The 16,433-nt window shown below is 45.0% G+C and overlaps 1 protein-coding gene across 2 annotated transcripts in view; it reads left to right on the top strand.

Moving 5' to 3' along the window:
* Window positions 1-16,433, top strand: part of slc13a5b (solute carrier family 13 member 5b) — a 42,204-nt gene that overhangs the window by 24,594 nt on the left and 1,177 nt on the right. For both annotated transcript variants that reach the window (XM_061973216.1, XM_061973217.1), the window contains 9 exons: window positions 549-685; window positions 3,628-3,845; window positions 5,535-5,715; window positions 5,798-5,920; window positions 6,007-6,219; window positions 6,293-6,399; window positions 6,473-6,594; window positions 9,767-9,928; window positions 16,221-16,358. In XM_061973216.1, coding sequence (XP_061829200.1) covers window positions 549-685; window positions 3,628-3,845; window positions 5,535-5,715; window positions 5,798-5,920; window positions 6,007-6,219; window positions 6,293-6,399; window positions 6,473-6,594; window positions 9,767-9,928; window positions 16,221-16,358 — 1,401 coding nt within the window. The remainder of the gene's footprint in view (window positions 1-548; window positions 686-3,627; window positions 3,846-5,534; window positions 5,716-5,797; window positions 5,921-6,006; window positions 6,220-6,292; window positions 6,400-6,472; window positions 6,595-9,766; window positions 9,929-16,220; window positions 16,359-16,433) is intronic.

Consider the following 16,433-nt stretch of genomic DNA (forward strand, 5'->3'; position numbering starts at 1 on the left):
GTCCAGTCCATAGTGGATCTAACATAATAGTGAGAGTCCAGTCCATAGTGGATCTAACATAATAGTGAGAGTCCAGTCCATAGTGGATCTAACATAATAGTGTGAGAGTCCAGTCCATAGTGGATCTAACATAATAGTCCAGTCCATAGTGGGGCCAGCAGGAGATCATCTTGAGTGGAGACAGGTCATAGTGGACCCCCAACTGATGCACAGAGGAGTGGTCCACCCTGCGTCCCGACTTTGGACAGCTAGCGCAACATCCATGGTCACCGAACCTGTGCCCCCCCCCCTCCACGAAGGAGAGGGGGGCAGAGCAGAAAAGAGACGGCAGATCAACTGGTCTAAAAGGGGGGTCTATTTAAAGGCCAGAGTATACAAATGAGTTTTAAGGTCCTTCCTAGAGTGGACTCTGCTGGAATAGTTTTCTTACAGTTTGTGAACAACATTGGCTTAGTCTTGTCAGCATTTAGAAGCGGCTTTAACTGGAGATGTAGACGGTGGCTCTATCTTTTGTCCATATGACTGACCTTTGACCCTGCCCCTTTTAGGTGTGCATGCAGTACCTGAAGGACACCAACATGTTGTTTGTGGGCGGTCTGATGGTGGCCGTCGCCGTTGAGCACTGGAACTTGCACAAGCGTATCGCTTTGAGGGTTCTTCTGATAGTCGGTGTGCGTCCGGCACTGTGAGTTGCATAACCACCCCAACATCTAATCAAATACCATCACCTCCACTAAGGAACGTAAAAAAGCCAAAAGCAGTGAAGTTGTCACGTTGTGTTAATGGTAAATAAAAAGAGAATATAACAAATCCTTTTCAACTTATATTCAATTGAATAGACTGCAAAAACACTTTTTGACTTTGCATATTTCACACTTGCTAATAATGGACTCAAAACAGTGTTCGCAAAACACTTTCAGTACTAAATGCGAGTCCTAAATGATTATATTTGCATCCCCACCTCCTTGTATTATCGGTGTTCTGGTAATTAGCATATTTTTTGGCATATGCAGTACAGGCCAAAAGTTTGGACATCCATCCATCCATCTTCTTCCGCTTATCCGAGGTCGGGTCGCGGGGGCAGCAGCTTAAGCAGGGAAGCCCAGACTTCCCTCTCCCCAGCCACTTCGTCCAGCTCCTCCCGGGGGATCCCGAGGCGTTCCCAGGCCAGCCGGGAGAGATAGTCTTCCCAGCGTGTCCTGGGTCTTCCCCGTGGCCTCCTACCGGTTGGACGTGCCCGAAACACCTTCCTAGGGAGGCGTTCGGGTGGCATCCTGACCAGATGCCCGAACCACCTCATCTGGCTCCTCTCCATGTGGAGGAGCAGCGGCTTTACTTTGAGCTCCCCCCGAATGACAGAGCTTCTCACCCTATCTCTAAGGGAGAGACCCGCCACCCGGCGGAGGAAACTCATTTGGGCCGCTTGTACCCGTGATCTTGTCCTTTCGGTCATGACCCAAAGCTCATGACCATAGGTGAGGATGGGAACGTAGATCGACCGGTAAATCGAGAGCTTTGCCTTCCGGCTCAGCTCCTTCTTCACCACAACGGATCGATACAGCGTCCGCATTACTGAAGACGCCGCACCGATCCGCCTGTCGATCTCACCATCCACTCTTCCCCCACTCGTGAACAAGACTCCGAGGTACTTGAACTCCTCCACTTGGGGCAAGATCTCCTCCCCAACCCGGTGATGGCACTCCACCCTTTTCCGGGAGAGAACCATGGACTCGGACTTGGAGGTGCTGATTCCCATCCCAGTCGCTTCACACTCGGCTGCGAACCGATCCAGTGAGAGCTGAAGATCTTGGCCGGAGGAAGCCATCAGGACCACATCATCTGCAAATAGCAGTGACCTAATCCTGCAGCCACCAAACCAGATCCCCTCAACGCCCTGACTGCGCCTAGAAATTCTGTCCATAAAGGTTATGAACAGAATCGGTGAGGGTTGGCAGAGTCCAACCCTCACTGGAAACGTGTCCGACTTACTGCCGGCAATGCGGACCAAGCTCTGACACTGATCATACAGGGAGCGAACTGCCACAATAAGACAGTCCGTTACCCCATATTCTCTGAGCACTCCCCACAGGACTTCCCGGGGTACAGGGTCGAATGCCTTCTCCAAGTCCACAAAGCACATGTAGACTGGTTGGGCAAACTCCCATGCACCCTCAAGGACCCTGCCGAGAGTATAGAGCTGGTCCACAGTTCCACGACCAGGACGAAAACCACACTGTTCCTCCTGAATCCGAGGTTGGACTATCCGGCGTAGCCTCCTCTCCAGTACACCTGAATAGACCTTACCGGGAAGGCTGAGGAGTGTGATCCCACGATAGTTGGAACACACCCTCCGGTTCCCCTTCTTAAAGAGAGGAACCACCACCCCGGTCTGCCAATCCAGAGGTACCGCCCCCGATGTCCACGCGATGTTGCAGACACCTTCTCATTTAATACATTTTCTTTATTTTCATGACTATTTACATTGTAGATTGTCACATCAAAACTATGAATGAACACATGTTATGTTTTGCTCTGATTACTGCTTTGCACACGCTTGGCATTCTCTCCATGAGCTTCAAGAGGTAGTCACCTGAAATGGTTTTCACTTCCCAGGTGTGCTTGAAGCTCATGGAGAGAATGCCAAGCGTGTGCAAAGTAGTAATCAGAGCAAAGGGTGGCTATTTTGAAGTACATATCTCCACATGTGTTCATTCATAGTTTTGATGTGACAATCCATCCATCCATCCATTTCCTACCGCTTGTCCCTTTTGGGGTCGCGGGGGGTACTGGAGCCAATCAGCTGCATTCGGGCGGAAGGCGGGATACACCCTGGACAAGTCGCCACCTCATCGCAGGGCCAACACAGATAGACAGACAACATTGACACTCACATTCACACACTAGGGACCATTTAGTGTTGCCAATCAACCTATCCCCAGGTGCATGTCTTTGGAAGTGGGAGGGGCCTATCCCCAGGTGCATGTCTTTGGAGGTGGGAGGGGCCTATCCCCAGGTGCATGTCTTTGGAGGTGAGAGGAAGCCGGAGTAGAACCCACGCAGTCACGGGGAGAACATGCAAACTCCACACAGAAAGATCCCGAGCCCGGGATTGAACTCAGGACTACTCAGGACCTTCGTATTGTGAGGCACATGCACTAACCCCTGTTTCCACCGTGCTGCCTTGATGTGACAATCTACAATGTAAATAGTCATGAAAATAGAGAAAACGCATTGAATGAGAAGGTGTGGCCAAACTTTTGGCCTGCACTTTATCCAAACACAGACTAAGAATTGCAATCGACTGCGCATGAGCCTAGTAGATCAGCTTTGAGTGCGCTATCATGTTGCATGAGTTTTAGCAAACCTTCAGTACATCAGGCCCTGAAGTCTGCTTCCTCCAATCATTACCATTCACGAGAATCATCACCTATTCCAAATAAGTTTGAATGAAACTCAATCCGTTCAATGCTTTGACTGCACTGAGGTCACAGCAATGCATCACCAGGAAAGACGTTTGCGTCTCAAATGTGGTCATTTTTTGTGCTTTTGTAGACCATGAACCATGGATCCAGATGGATTTTTTGTTGTTTTCCCCCTAGACCACCTCTAACGTTTCCTATGTTGCAGGCTTATGTTGGGTTTTATGGGCGTGACTGCCTTCTTGTCCATGTGGATCAGTAACACCGCCACCACAGCCATGATGGTGCCTATTGTCCAAGCGGTGCTGGAGGAGCTCAGCAACAGCGAGGCACAGATACCTCGGGAACTGAACTCTGAGGAAAGCCAGATAACTGATGTGGATGGCAAGCAGCCTTCACAGTCGGAGAAACGGGCTGAGGCAACAGGTGAGACGTCTTTAAGATTGAAGAAAGATTACATACAGGTAAAAGCCAGTAAATTAGAATATTTTGAAAAACTTGATTTATTTCAGTAATTGCATTCAAAAGGTGTAACTTGTACATTATATTTATTCATTGCACACAGACTGATGCATTCAAATGTTTATTTCATTTAATTTTGATGATTTGAAGTGGCAACAAATGAAAATCCAAAATTCCGTGTGTCACAAAATTAGAATATTACTTAAGGCTAATACAAAAAAGGGATTTTTAGAAATGTTGGCCAACTGAAAAGTATGAAAATGAAAAATATGAGCATGTACAATACTCAATACTTGGTTGGAGCTCCTTTTGCCTCAATTACTGCGTTAATGCGGCGTGGCATGGAGTCGATGAGTTTCTGGCACTGCTCAGGTGTTATGAGAGCCCAGGTTGCTCTGATAGTGGCCTTCAACTCTTCTGCGTTTTTGGGTCTGGCATTCTGCATCTTCCTTTTCACAATACCCCACAGATTTTCTATGGGGCTAAGGTCAGAGGAGTTGGCGGGCCAATTTAGAACAGAAATACCATGGTCCGTAAACCAGGCACGGGTAGATTTTGCGCTGTGTGCAGGCGCCAAGTCCTGTTGGAACTTGAAATCTCCATCTCCATAGAGCAGGTCAGCAGCAGGAAGCATGAAGTGCTCTAAAACTTGCTGGTAGACGGCTGCGTTGACCCTGGATCTCAGGAAACAGAGTGGACCGACACCAGCAGATGACATGGCACCCCAAACCATCACTGATAGTGGAAACCTTACACTAGACTTCAGGCAACGTGGATCCTGTGCCTCTCCTGTCTTCCTCCAGACTCTGGGACCTCGATTTTCAAAGGAAATGCAAAATTTGCATGGTTGGGTGATGGTTTGGGGTGCCATGTCATCTGCTGGTGTCGGTCCACTCTGTTTCCTGAGATCCAGGGTCAACGCAGCCGTCTACCAGCAAGTTTTAGAGCACTTCATGCTTCCTGCTGCTGACCTGCTCTATGGAGATGGAGATTTCAAGTTCCAACAGGACTTGGCGCCTGCACACAGCGCAAAATCTACCCGTGCCTGGTTTACGGACCATGGTATTTCTGTTCTAAATTGGCCCGCCAACTCCCCTGACCTTAGCCCCATAGAAAATCTGTGGGGTATTGTGAAAAGGAAGATGCAGAATGCCAGACCCAAAAACGCAGAAGAGTTGAAAGCCACTATCAGAGCAACCTGGGCTCTCATAACACCTGAGCAGTGCCAGAAACTCATCGACTCCATGCCACGCCGCATTAACGCAGTAATTGAGGCAAAAGGAGCTCCAACCAAGTATTGAGTATTGTACATGCTCATATTTTTCATTTTCATACTTTTCAGTTGGCCAACATTTCTAAAAATCCCTTTTTTGTATTAGCCTTAAGTAATATTCTAATTTTGTGACACACGGAATTTTGGATTTTCATTTGTTGCCACTTCAAATCATCAAAATTAAATGAAATAAACATTTGAATGCATCAGTCTGTGTGCAATGAATAAATATAATGTACAAGTTACACCTTTTGAATGCAATTACTGAAATAAATCAAGTTTTTCAAAATATTCTAATTTTCTGGCTTTTACCTGTATAGCAAGACTAGCAAAGGATCGTATGTTCTTATGTTGCTCTCAGACATGGTCTTTTTTTGAAGGCCCCGTGGTTGTGACTTTTTTGGATACTTCTGTGGAGGTTACCAGGCATAAGACGGCAGCAGAAAGAATGAAGTTGTGCAAGGGGATGACCTTGTGCGTCTGCTACGCTGCTAGCATAGGCGGCACCGCCACACTGACTGGGACTGGTCCAAATCTGGTGTTGAATGGCCAAATGAGCCAGTGAGTGTTGAACTACAAAAATGCTCAATTATAGTCAATCTTATCCATGAAAGTATGTTACCCCTAATGTTCTTGTCTTTAGACTCTTCCCTGAAAATGGTAACGTGATTAATTTCGCCTCCTGGTTTGGATTCGCCTTTCCGAACATGATCCTCATGCTCACAATGGCTTGGCTGTGGCTGCAGTTTGTCTTTGTTGGATTCAAGTAGGTGCAGGTCATGTCAACTTCCTGAAAGTTCTACCACACCAGGAGTGGGATTGACCATAGACATAACGTTTTGGTATCTCCAGCTTTAGGAAGACATGGGCCTGTGGTTCTGTGAAGACCGAGAAGGAGCTCGCCGCCTACAACATGATCCGAGAGCAGCATCGTCTTTTGGGGCCCATGTCTTTTGGAGAGATCAGTGTCCTGGGTCTCTTCATTCTGCTGGTGGTCTTGTGGTTCACAAGGGATCCAGGCTTTGTGGACGGCTGGGCAACAGACATATTTAACTCCAAAGCAGAGTACGATTCCTTTACCAATCAAAGACATCCTTTGTATTTGTTCTGACTTACATAACATCATATTTCCTCTCAGGTACGTTACAGACGCTACTGTGGCGATCTTCATTGCTGTTCTTCTGTTTGTTCTGCCATCTAAACCACCACATTTCTGCTCATGGAGGACTCAGCGTTTTGACACAGGTGGCCATCACTCTGTGTAAAAAATGTGTGCAAGTCATCGCTGCAATAACTCAACACTCTACTGGCTCTGCAGTGTCTCATCCAACTTCAAATTCAATCCCTCGTCTGCTCACCTGGAAAGTTGCCCAAAAGAAGTTACCGTGGGGAATTGTGCTTCTTCTTGGAGGAGGTTTTGCTCTTGCCAAAGGAAGCGAGGTAGGTGGTGGTATTCATCATAGGGACAGGATGACATAAGGTTGTCTGTATTGTCCCCCAAAGCTGCTTCAGTAGGGCTTTTACTTTATCATAGTGGATGACTCTTAGACTCAGACTTAGACTTCCTTTTATTGTCATTCAAATTTGAACTTTACAGTACAGATAAGAACGAAATGTTGTTGCATTAGCTGGTTGTAGTGCAAGATAAAAGAGCAATAAGGTGCAGATAAAAATAAATAGATTACTGTACAGATAAATATATTGCACTTTTTCATATGCATCCACGTTTATGGATGTATGTTATAATGTCTTTATATTCCAGCCAGTTAATCCGTTTTTGGGGGGGAATTGAGGGAATTATTTTGATGCGTTCAAGAGTCTGATGGCCTGAGGGAAGAAGCTGTTACAGAACCTGGTTCTGCTACGGAGGCTGCGGAACCTCTTTCTAGAGTCCAGCAGTGAAAACAGTCCTTGGTGGGGGTGGGAGGAGTCTCTACAGATTTTCTGAGCCCTAGTCAGGCAGCGGCTTTTTGCGATTTCCTGGATAGGAGGAAGAGGAGTCCTGATGATCTTTTCCGCCGTCCTCACCACTCTCTGTAGAGACTTCCAGTCTGAGGCATTGCAGGCTCCAGTCCAGACAGAGATGCTGTTGGTCAGCAGGCTTTCTATAGTGCCTCTGTAGAATGTGCTGAGGGAGCTGTGCTCTTCTCATCCAACGCAAAAAGTGCGTGCGTTGCTGAGCTCTTTTTACAAGAGCTCCGGTGTGTAGGGACCAGGTCATATTGTCAGTTATCTGCACCCCCAGGAACTTGGTGCTGCTTACCATCTCCACTGCTGTGCCGTTGACGAAGAGGAGTGTGGCTGGACTGGTGCTTCCTGAAGTCGACGATGATCTCTTTGGTCTTGTCGACGTTCAGGACCAGGTTGTTGGTTCTGCACCAGTCAACCAGATGTCATGGGTCATCAACGTGAACAGCAGTGGACTCAGGACGCAGCCCTGGGGGGGAGCCGGTGCTCAGAGAGATGGCACTGGAGGTGTTGTTGCCCACTCTCACAGACTGGGGTCTATCTGTGAGGAAGTCTCTTGAAGACAGTGTAATATTCAGTTCAAATTAAAAAAGTCAGGACTTTGGGAAGGCCGTTCTAAAACCTTCATTCTAGCCTGATTTAGCCATTGCTTTTACCACTTTTGAGGTGTGATTGGGGTCATTGTCCTGTTGGAACACCCAACTGCGCCCAAGACCCAACCTCCGGGCTGATGATTTTAGCTTGTCCTGAAGAATTTGGAGGTAATCCTCCTCATTGTCCCATTTAAAGCACCAGTTCCATTGGCAGCAAAACAGGCCCAGAGCATAATACTACCACCACCATGCTTGACGGTAGGTGTTCCTGGGAATAAAGGCCTCACCTTTTCTCCTCCAAACATATTGCTGGGTATTGTGGCCAAACAGCTCCATTTTTGTGTCATCTGACACCCCATGGACAAAGATAAGACCTTTTGGAGGAAAGTTCTGTGGTTGGGTCTTGGGCGTAGTCTAACCACTGGGCCACTCTTCTGGAGGCTGGTGGTGTGGAACCCGCAGGTTATGGGGAACGTGAAGGAGTAGTAGAAAGTCAGGAGGATATTATTGCTTACTCCAAAATAATTTGCTGACACGTCTTGAGAATCTCCTCTGTGTCAGTGTACTTTACCAGATGACATTTAGGCTGTGTGGTTCTGCAGTCATCGATGAAGAGCAGATATGCCAACTATGAGGACTACAATTAGTTTCCTTCAACTATTCATTCTCTGCCTACACAAAGATGCTGACAGATTGCAAAACCCATTCTTGGAAAGTTCTTAGTCGAGATTTGAGCCCGTTGCTGAGACATGCTCCACTGTACCACCATCTTGTGATGTCTTAGTTCAGAAAGAGCAAAGAACATCGTCACTGAACAACAAGAAGCCACATTTTGATATAAAGTTTTTAATTTGAAACAGCAACATTGCACTATAAGTCACATACCGTATTTTCCGCACTATTAGCCGCACCTAAAAACCACAAATTTACTCAAAAGCTGACAGTGCGGCTTATAACCCGGTGCGCTTTATATATATGGATTAATATTAAGATTCATTTTCATAAAGTTTCGGTCTCGCAACTACGGTAAACAGCCGCCATCTTTTTTCCCGGTAGAAGAGGAAGTGCTTCTTCTTCTACGCAAGCAACCGCCAAGGTAAGCACCCGCCCCCATAGAACAGGAAGCGCTTCTTCTTCTACTGTAAGCAACCACCCGCCCGCGTAGAAGAAGAAGAAGCGCGCGGATATTACGTTTCATTTCCTTTGTGTGTTTACATCTGTAAAGACCACAAAATGGCTCCTACTAAGCGTCAGGGATCCGGTTCATGAAAAGACGCAATCTCTCCATCCGCACACGGACTACTATTTCACAGCAACTGCCTAAAGACTTTCAAGAAAAGCTGGCTACTTTCCGTGCATATTGTAAAAACAAGATAGCTGAAAAAAAGATCCGGCCAGAGAACATTATCAACATGGACGAGGTTCCACTGACTTTTGATATTCCTGTGAACCGCACTGTGGATACAACGGGAGCACGTACGGTGAATATTCGCACCACAGGGAATGAGAAGTCATCCTTCACTGTGGTTCTAGCTTGCCATGCTAATGGCCAGAAACTTCCACCCATGGTGATATTCAAAAGGAAGACCTTGCCAAAAGAGATCTTTCCAGCCGGCGTCATCATAAAAGCTAACTCGAAGGGATGGATGGATGAAGAAAAGATGAGCGAGTGGTTAAGGTAAGTTTACGCGAAGAGGCCGGGTGGCTTTTTTCACGCAGCTCCGTCCATGTTGATATACGACTCCATGCGCGCCCACATCACGCTGGTTTTTAATATATTATTAAAGTTTGACTGACCTATCTGACTGTTTTTTTGACATTCCTTTAGCGCAGTTAGATGCGGCTTACAACACGGGGCGGCTTATAGGTGGACAAAGTTTTGAAATATGCCGTTCATTGAAGGCGCGGCTTATAACCCAGGGCGGCTTATGGTGCGGAAAATACGGTAAATTGTGGCTATAATAAAACTTTATTGACATCACTGAATATTTTCCTCAATTACTAATATCCACTACTTGCATTTTACTTTCTGAATGTCATCTTCCTCTTAGGTATCTGGACTCTCCAAGTGGATGGGAGCTCAAATGAGCCCCCTGCAAAGCATCCCTCCCTGGGCCATTGCTATCATCTTATGCCTTCTGATTGCAACCTTCACAGAATGCACCAGCAATGTGGCCACTGCAACACTCTTCTTACCCATCTTAGCCTCAATGGTAAGAACAATGTTTTTTGTTGTTGAAAAGACGCATTATAAGCCGTAGAATACGGCTGATGTGAGGCAACCGTGGTTCAGTGAGGTGCCGTGCTTCCTTTTTAGCTCAGTTTTCCCAACTGGAGACAAGCGTTCAAACCCTTCCCCAGTGAGAGTCTGCCTAGTTCACGCCTGTTTGGTTACCCATCCAGTTGAATGTGTTTGGCCCCCTTCCCCCTGGCCCCACATCCCATTTGTATCCTGCCAAACATGCCAGTTCAGCCCGGATCCTTGCAATTCAGCTCAGCCTGCCTCGCAGGCAGAAGAATGGCAGTATTGTGCGCCTCGGTCATGCTCTGCAAGTGAGCGCCAGAGTCTGGGCTGCAAGAGACAAGCAAGCGGTGCTTGGATAGATATTTATTTCGGGTGAAGACAAGTGGGCTCACAAGACAAAAGGACAGAAGGAGAAGAACATCTCATCATTTACAACCCTGAAGGTGAAGGGGCTTGGCCAAAGTTATGGCTTGTGACTTGACACAGGAAGGCAGACAGTTTGTTCTAGACCTGGAATTAATTAGGTCAAAGTTCAATGTCCTCTTCTGTTTATTATCTCTGCAGGCTTGCAGGACATGCCATTATTCCGGTGCCATACTAGGTTTACAATTTAGTGTTGGGGCAATATGCATTGTTTGCCTACAAACGAAGGCTGCATTTACGATCTTTTGGGATCAAGGAGCTCTTCAAGGAGCCTTGGCTCCCCTAGACCTCCTAAGAATATTACAGTTACATTGTTTGAACAACTTCACTTCAACAAACATTTAAATGATCTTCTAATCAGTTGGGTTTGAACAACATGTTGCCATCTACAACATATCTTAGTCACTGCTGTGGATGGCTATTATCTATCTATCTATCTATCTATCTATCTATCTATCTATCTCATACTTGCCAACCTTGAGACCTACTGATGGTGGAAACTTTAAACTTGACTTCAGGCAACGTGGATCCTGTGCCTCTCCTGTCTTCCTCCAGACTCTGGGACCTCGATTTCCAAAGGAAATGCAAAATTTGCATGGTTGGGTGATGGTTTGGGGTGCCATGTCATCTGCTGGTGTCGGTCCACTCTGTTTCCTGAGATCCAGGGTCAACGCAGCCGTCTACCAGCAAGTTTTAGAGCACTTCATGCTTCCTGCTGCTGACCTGCTCTATGGAGATGGAGATTTCAAGTTCCAACAGGACTTGGTGCCTGCACACAGCGCAAAATCTACCCGCGCCTGGTTTACAGACCATGGTATTTCTGTTCTCTAAATTGGCCCGCCAACTCCCCTGACCTTAGCCCCATAGAAAATCTGTGGGGTATTGTGAAAAGGAAGATGCAGAATGCCAGACCCAAAAACGCAGAAGAGTTGAAGGCCACTATCAGAGCAACCTGGGCTCTCATAACACCTGAGCAGTGCCAGAAACTCATCGACTCCATGCCACGCCGCATTAACGCAGTAATTGAGGCAAAAGGAGCTCCAACCAAGTATTGAGTATTGTACATGCTCATATTTTTCATTTTCATACTTTTCAGTTGGCCAACATTTCTAAAAATCCCTTTTTTGTATTAGCCTTAAGTAATATTCTAATTTTGTGACACACGGAATTTTGGATTTTCATTTGTTGCCACTTCAAATCATCAAAATTAAATGAAATAAACATTTGAATGCATCAGTCTGTGTGCAATGAATAAATATAATGTACAAGTTACACCTTTTGAATGCAATTACTGAAATAAATCAAGTTTTTCAAAATATTCTAATTTACTGGCTTTTACCTGTACAAGAAATACTTGACTTTCGGTGAATTCTAGCTCTATATATATATATATATATATATATATATATATATATATATATATATATATATATATATATATATATATATATATATAAATAAAAGAAATACTTGAATTTCAGTGTTCATTTATTTACACAAATACACACACATAACACTCATCTACTCATTGTTGAGTTAAGGGTTGAGTTGTCCATCCTTGTTCTATTCTCTGTCACTATTTCAGAACACACACATTATACAAATATACATTATAAAATCAATAAGGAAACGGGAGCTCTAATTTGGGAGTCTGAATTAGGATCAGAAGTTCCTATATAAACATTGCGCACTCACGTGGCCTTTGATTGATTACTGCAGCTGTGCACTGGATTCATTCACAAATACAAACTACAACTCACAAACACTTTAGAGTTAGGCTCCACCATCAGAATGTGTACTTAAACTTATAAAGATCACATGGATATTATTCAGTGAGTTGATTCACCAAAACTAACCTGTTATACAGGAGGAAAAAGCACACAGGACGTTTCAATTGTTCACAGACTGGTCGCGCTCATCAGAATGACAAGACACTTCGGGTCTGCAGGTGATAGCATTCAATTGGGAAGAAACGCCTTACTGCCCCCTACTGACCAATGTGAATACTGATAAATGTGTAATGACAGCTCCAAAAACGAATTCAAACCACAAAATAAAATAAATAAATCAACACAAAAATGTGACACATTATGGGTGGGTCACATATGCATGTACAGTAGATGGCAGTATTGTCCTGTTTAAAAGTGTCACAACATTGCTGTTTACGGCAGACGAACTGTTTTACGGTAGACAAAAACTTGACTGCTGTTGTTGTGTGTTGTTACCGCGCTGGGAGGACGTTAATGAAACTGCCTAACAATAAACCCACATAAGAAACCAAGAACTCGCCCTCCATCATTAGCTGTTTATATTGTGGGAAAGCGGACGTGTGAACAGGCTGTCAACACGTCACTCAGGTCCGCATGGAGCTGGAGGGGGCGTGGCCTCCAGCTCCGCCTGAATTTCGGGAGATTTTCGGGAGAAAATTTGTCCCGGGAGGTTTTCGGGAGAGGCGCTGAATTTCGGGAGTCTCCCGGAAAATCCGGGAGGGTTGGCAAGTATGATCTATCTATCAATCTATCTATCTATCTATCTATCTATCTATCTATCTATCTATCTATCTATCTATCTATCTATCTATCTATCTATCTATCTATCTATCTATCTATCTATCTATCTATCTATCTATCTATCTATCTATCCTAATGCAAGCCATGTTTTTTGAGTTGGGAAGTATATTTAGGAACAAGAAATGGCCGTGCCCAGTGAGATGCCGTGCTGTGGCATGTTCAACTCATGGATAGTTTAAAGGGGAACATTATCACAATTTCAGAATGGTTAAAACCATTAAAAATCAGTTCCCAGTGGCTTATTATATTTTTCGAAGTTTTTTCCAAAATTTTACCCATCACGCAATATCCCTAAAAAAAGCTTCAAAGTGCCTGATTTTAACCATCGTTATATACACCCGTCCATTTTCCTGTGACGTCACATAGTGATGCCAACACAAACAAACATGGCGCATAGAACAGCAAGCTATAGCGACATTAGCTCGGATTCAGACTCGGATTTCAGCGGCTTAAGCGATTCAACAGATTATGCATGTATTGAAACGGATGGTTGTAGTGTGGAGGCAGGTAGCGAAAACCAAATTGAAGAAGAAACTGAAGCTACTGAGCCATATCGGTTTGAACCGTATGCAAGCGAAACCGAGGAAAACGACACGACAGCCAGCGACACGGGAGAAAGCGAGGACGAATTCGGCGATCGCCTTCTAACCAACGATTGGTATGTGTTTGTTTGGCATTAAAGGAAACTAACAACTATGAACTAGGTTTACAGCATATGAAATACATTTGGCAACAACATGCACTTTGAGAGTGCAGACAGCCCAGTTTTCATCAATTAATATATTCTGTAGACATACCCTCATGTCAGCAGGCCAGGGAAGCTAGGGTCGATATTCTTCTCTTGATCATCTTCGGGACGGTGTGAGCCAAGACATCCAGGGGGTTTAGCTCGCTCGTCTGTGGGAACAAACTGCCGCCATCGCTCGCCGTGCTACCGAGGTCCTTTGTCCCTGAATTGCTCAAACACTCCGGCAGATTCAATGGGGGTCTGGCGGCAGATTTCTTTGACTTTATGGTTGGAAATGCATCTGCTTTGAGTGTCGCAGGATATCCACACATTCTTGCCATCTCTGTCGTAGCATAGCTTTCGTCGGTAAAGTGTGCGGAAAAATTTCTTGCCACTTTGGCATCTTTGGGCCACTGGTGCAACTTGAATCCGTCCCTGTTGGTGTTGTTACACCCTCCGACAACACACCGACGAGGCATGATGTCTCCAAGGTACGGAAAACAGTCGGAAAAAATACGGAAAATAACAGAGCTGATTTGACTCGGTGTTTGAGAAAATGGCGGATTGCTTCCCGATGTGACGTCACGTTGTGACGTCATCGCTCCGAGAGCGAATATTAGAAAGGCGTTTAATTCGCCAAAATTCACCCATTTAGAGTTCGGAAATCGGTTAAAAAAAAAAAAAGGTCTTTTTTCTACAACATCAAGGTATATATTGACGCTTACATACAGGTAAAAGCCAGTAAATTAGAATATTTTGAAAAACTTGATTTATTTCAGTAATTGCATTCAAAAGGTGTAACTTGTACATTATATTTATTCATTGCACACAGACTGATGCATTCAAATGTTTATTTCATTTAATTTTGATGATTTGAAGTGGCAACAAATGAAAATCCAAAATTCCGTGTGTCACAAAATTAGAATATTACTTAAGGCTAATACAAAAAAGGGATTTGTAGAAATGTTGGCCAACTGAAAAGTATGAAAATGAAAAATATGAGCATGTACAATACTCAATACTTGGTTGGAGCTCCTTTTGCCTCAATTACTGCGTTAATGCGGCGTGGCATGGAGTCGATGAGTTTCTGGCACTGCTCAGGTGTTATGAGAGCCCAGGTTGCTCTGATAGTGGCCTTCAACTCTTCTGCGTTTTTGGGTCTGGCATTCTGCATCTTCCTTTTCACAATACCCCACAGATTTTCTATGGGGCTAAGGTCAGGGGAGTTGGCGGGCCAATTTAGAACAGAAATACCATGGTCCGTAAACCAGGCACGGGTAGATTTTGCGCTGTGTGCAGGCGCCAAGTCCTGTTGGAACTTGAAATCTCCATCTCCATAGAGCAGGTCAGCAGCAGGAAGCATGAAGTGCTCTAAAACTTGCTGGTAGACGGCTGCGTTGACCCTGGATCTCAGGAAACAGAGTGGACCGACACCAGCAGATGACATGGCACCCCAAACCATCACTGATGGTGGAAACTTTACACTAGACTTCAGGCAACGTGGATCCTGTGCCTCTCCTGTCTTCCTCCAGACTCTGGGATCTCGATTTCCAAAGGAAATGCAAAATTTGCATGGTTGGGTGATGGTTTGGGGTGCCATGTCATCTGCTGGTGTCGGTCCACTCTGTTTCCTGAGATCCAGGGTCAACGCAGCCGTCTACCAGCAAGTTTTAGAGCACTTCATGCTTCCTGCTGCTGACCTGCTCTATGGAGATGGAGATTTCAAGTTCCAACAGGACTTGGCGCCTGCACACAGCGCAAAATCTACCCGCGCCTGGTTTACGGACCATGGTATTTCTGTTCTAAATTGGCCCGCCAACTCCCCTGACCTTAGCCCCATAGAAAATCTGTGGGGTATTGTGAAAAGGAAGATGCAGAATGCCAGACCCAAAAACGCAGAAGAGTTGAAGGCCACTATCAGAGCAACCTGGGCTCTCATAACACCTGAGCAGTGCCAGAAACTCATCGACTCCATGCCACGCCGCATTAACGCAGTAATTGAGGCAAAAGGAGCTCCAACCAAGTATTGAGTATTGTACATGCTCATATTTTTCATTTTCATACTTTTCAGTTGGCCAACATTTCTAAAAATCCCTTTTTTGTATTAGCCTTAAGTAATATTCCAATTTTGTGACACACGGAATTTTGGATTTTCATTTGTTGCCACTTCAAATCATCAAAATTAAATGAAATAAACATTTGAATGCATCAGTCTGTGTGCAATGAATAAATATAATGTACAAGTTACACCTTTTGAATGCAATTACTGAAATAAATCAAGTTTTTCAAAATATTCTAATTTACTGGCTTTTACCTGTAGGTCTGGTGATAATGTTCCCCTTTAATGTTTACATCATTGCAGTCTGCCATTAGTGTTCACAGTCTGGCGCTTTTCTACTTCAAATGACTCAATCCTAAATTCGCAGCATCTCAATTACACCCGCCTATCGAGCCTTTTTGCTCCAGCCAGACTAGTTAGTCCGTGGTTGTGTTTGCCAGTCAAAGTGGCAGATTTAGTTGATCTTTGTGTGTTTCTGCAGTCGCAGTCCATCGGAATGAACCCGCTGTATGTCATGGTGCCGTGTACGCTGAGTGCCTCCTTTGCCTTCATGCTGCCGGTCGCCACACCTCCCAACGCCATAGTCTTCTCTTATGGATACCTCAAGGTTTCAGATATGGTTTGTATAAGCTCTTTGCTTTGGTTGGGAAATATTTGGTCATTCTATGTATTTTGTACTTGGTGGTCAGTCCAC

Source organism: Nerophis lumbriciformis, linkage group LG17, assembly GCF_033978685.3.
Source record: "Nerophis lumbriciformis linkage group LG17, RoL_Nlum_v2.1, whole genome shotgun sequence".
Lineage (NCBI taxonomy): Eukaryota > Metazoa > Chordata > Actinopteri > Syngnathiformes > Syngnathidae > Nerophis > Nerophis lumbriciformis.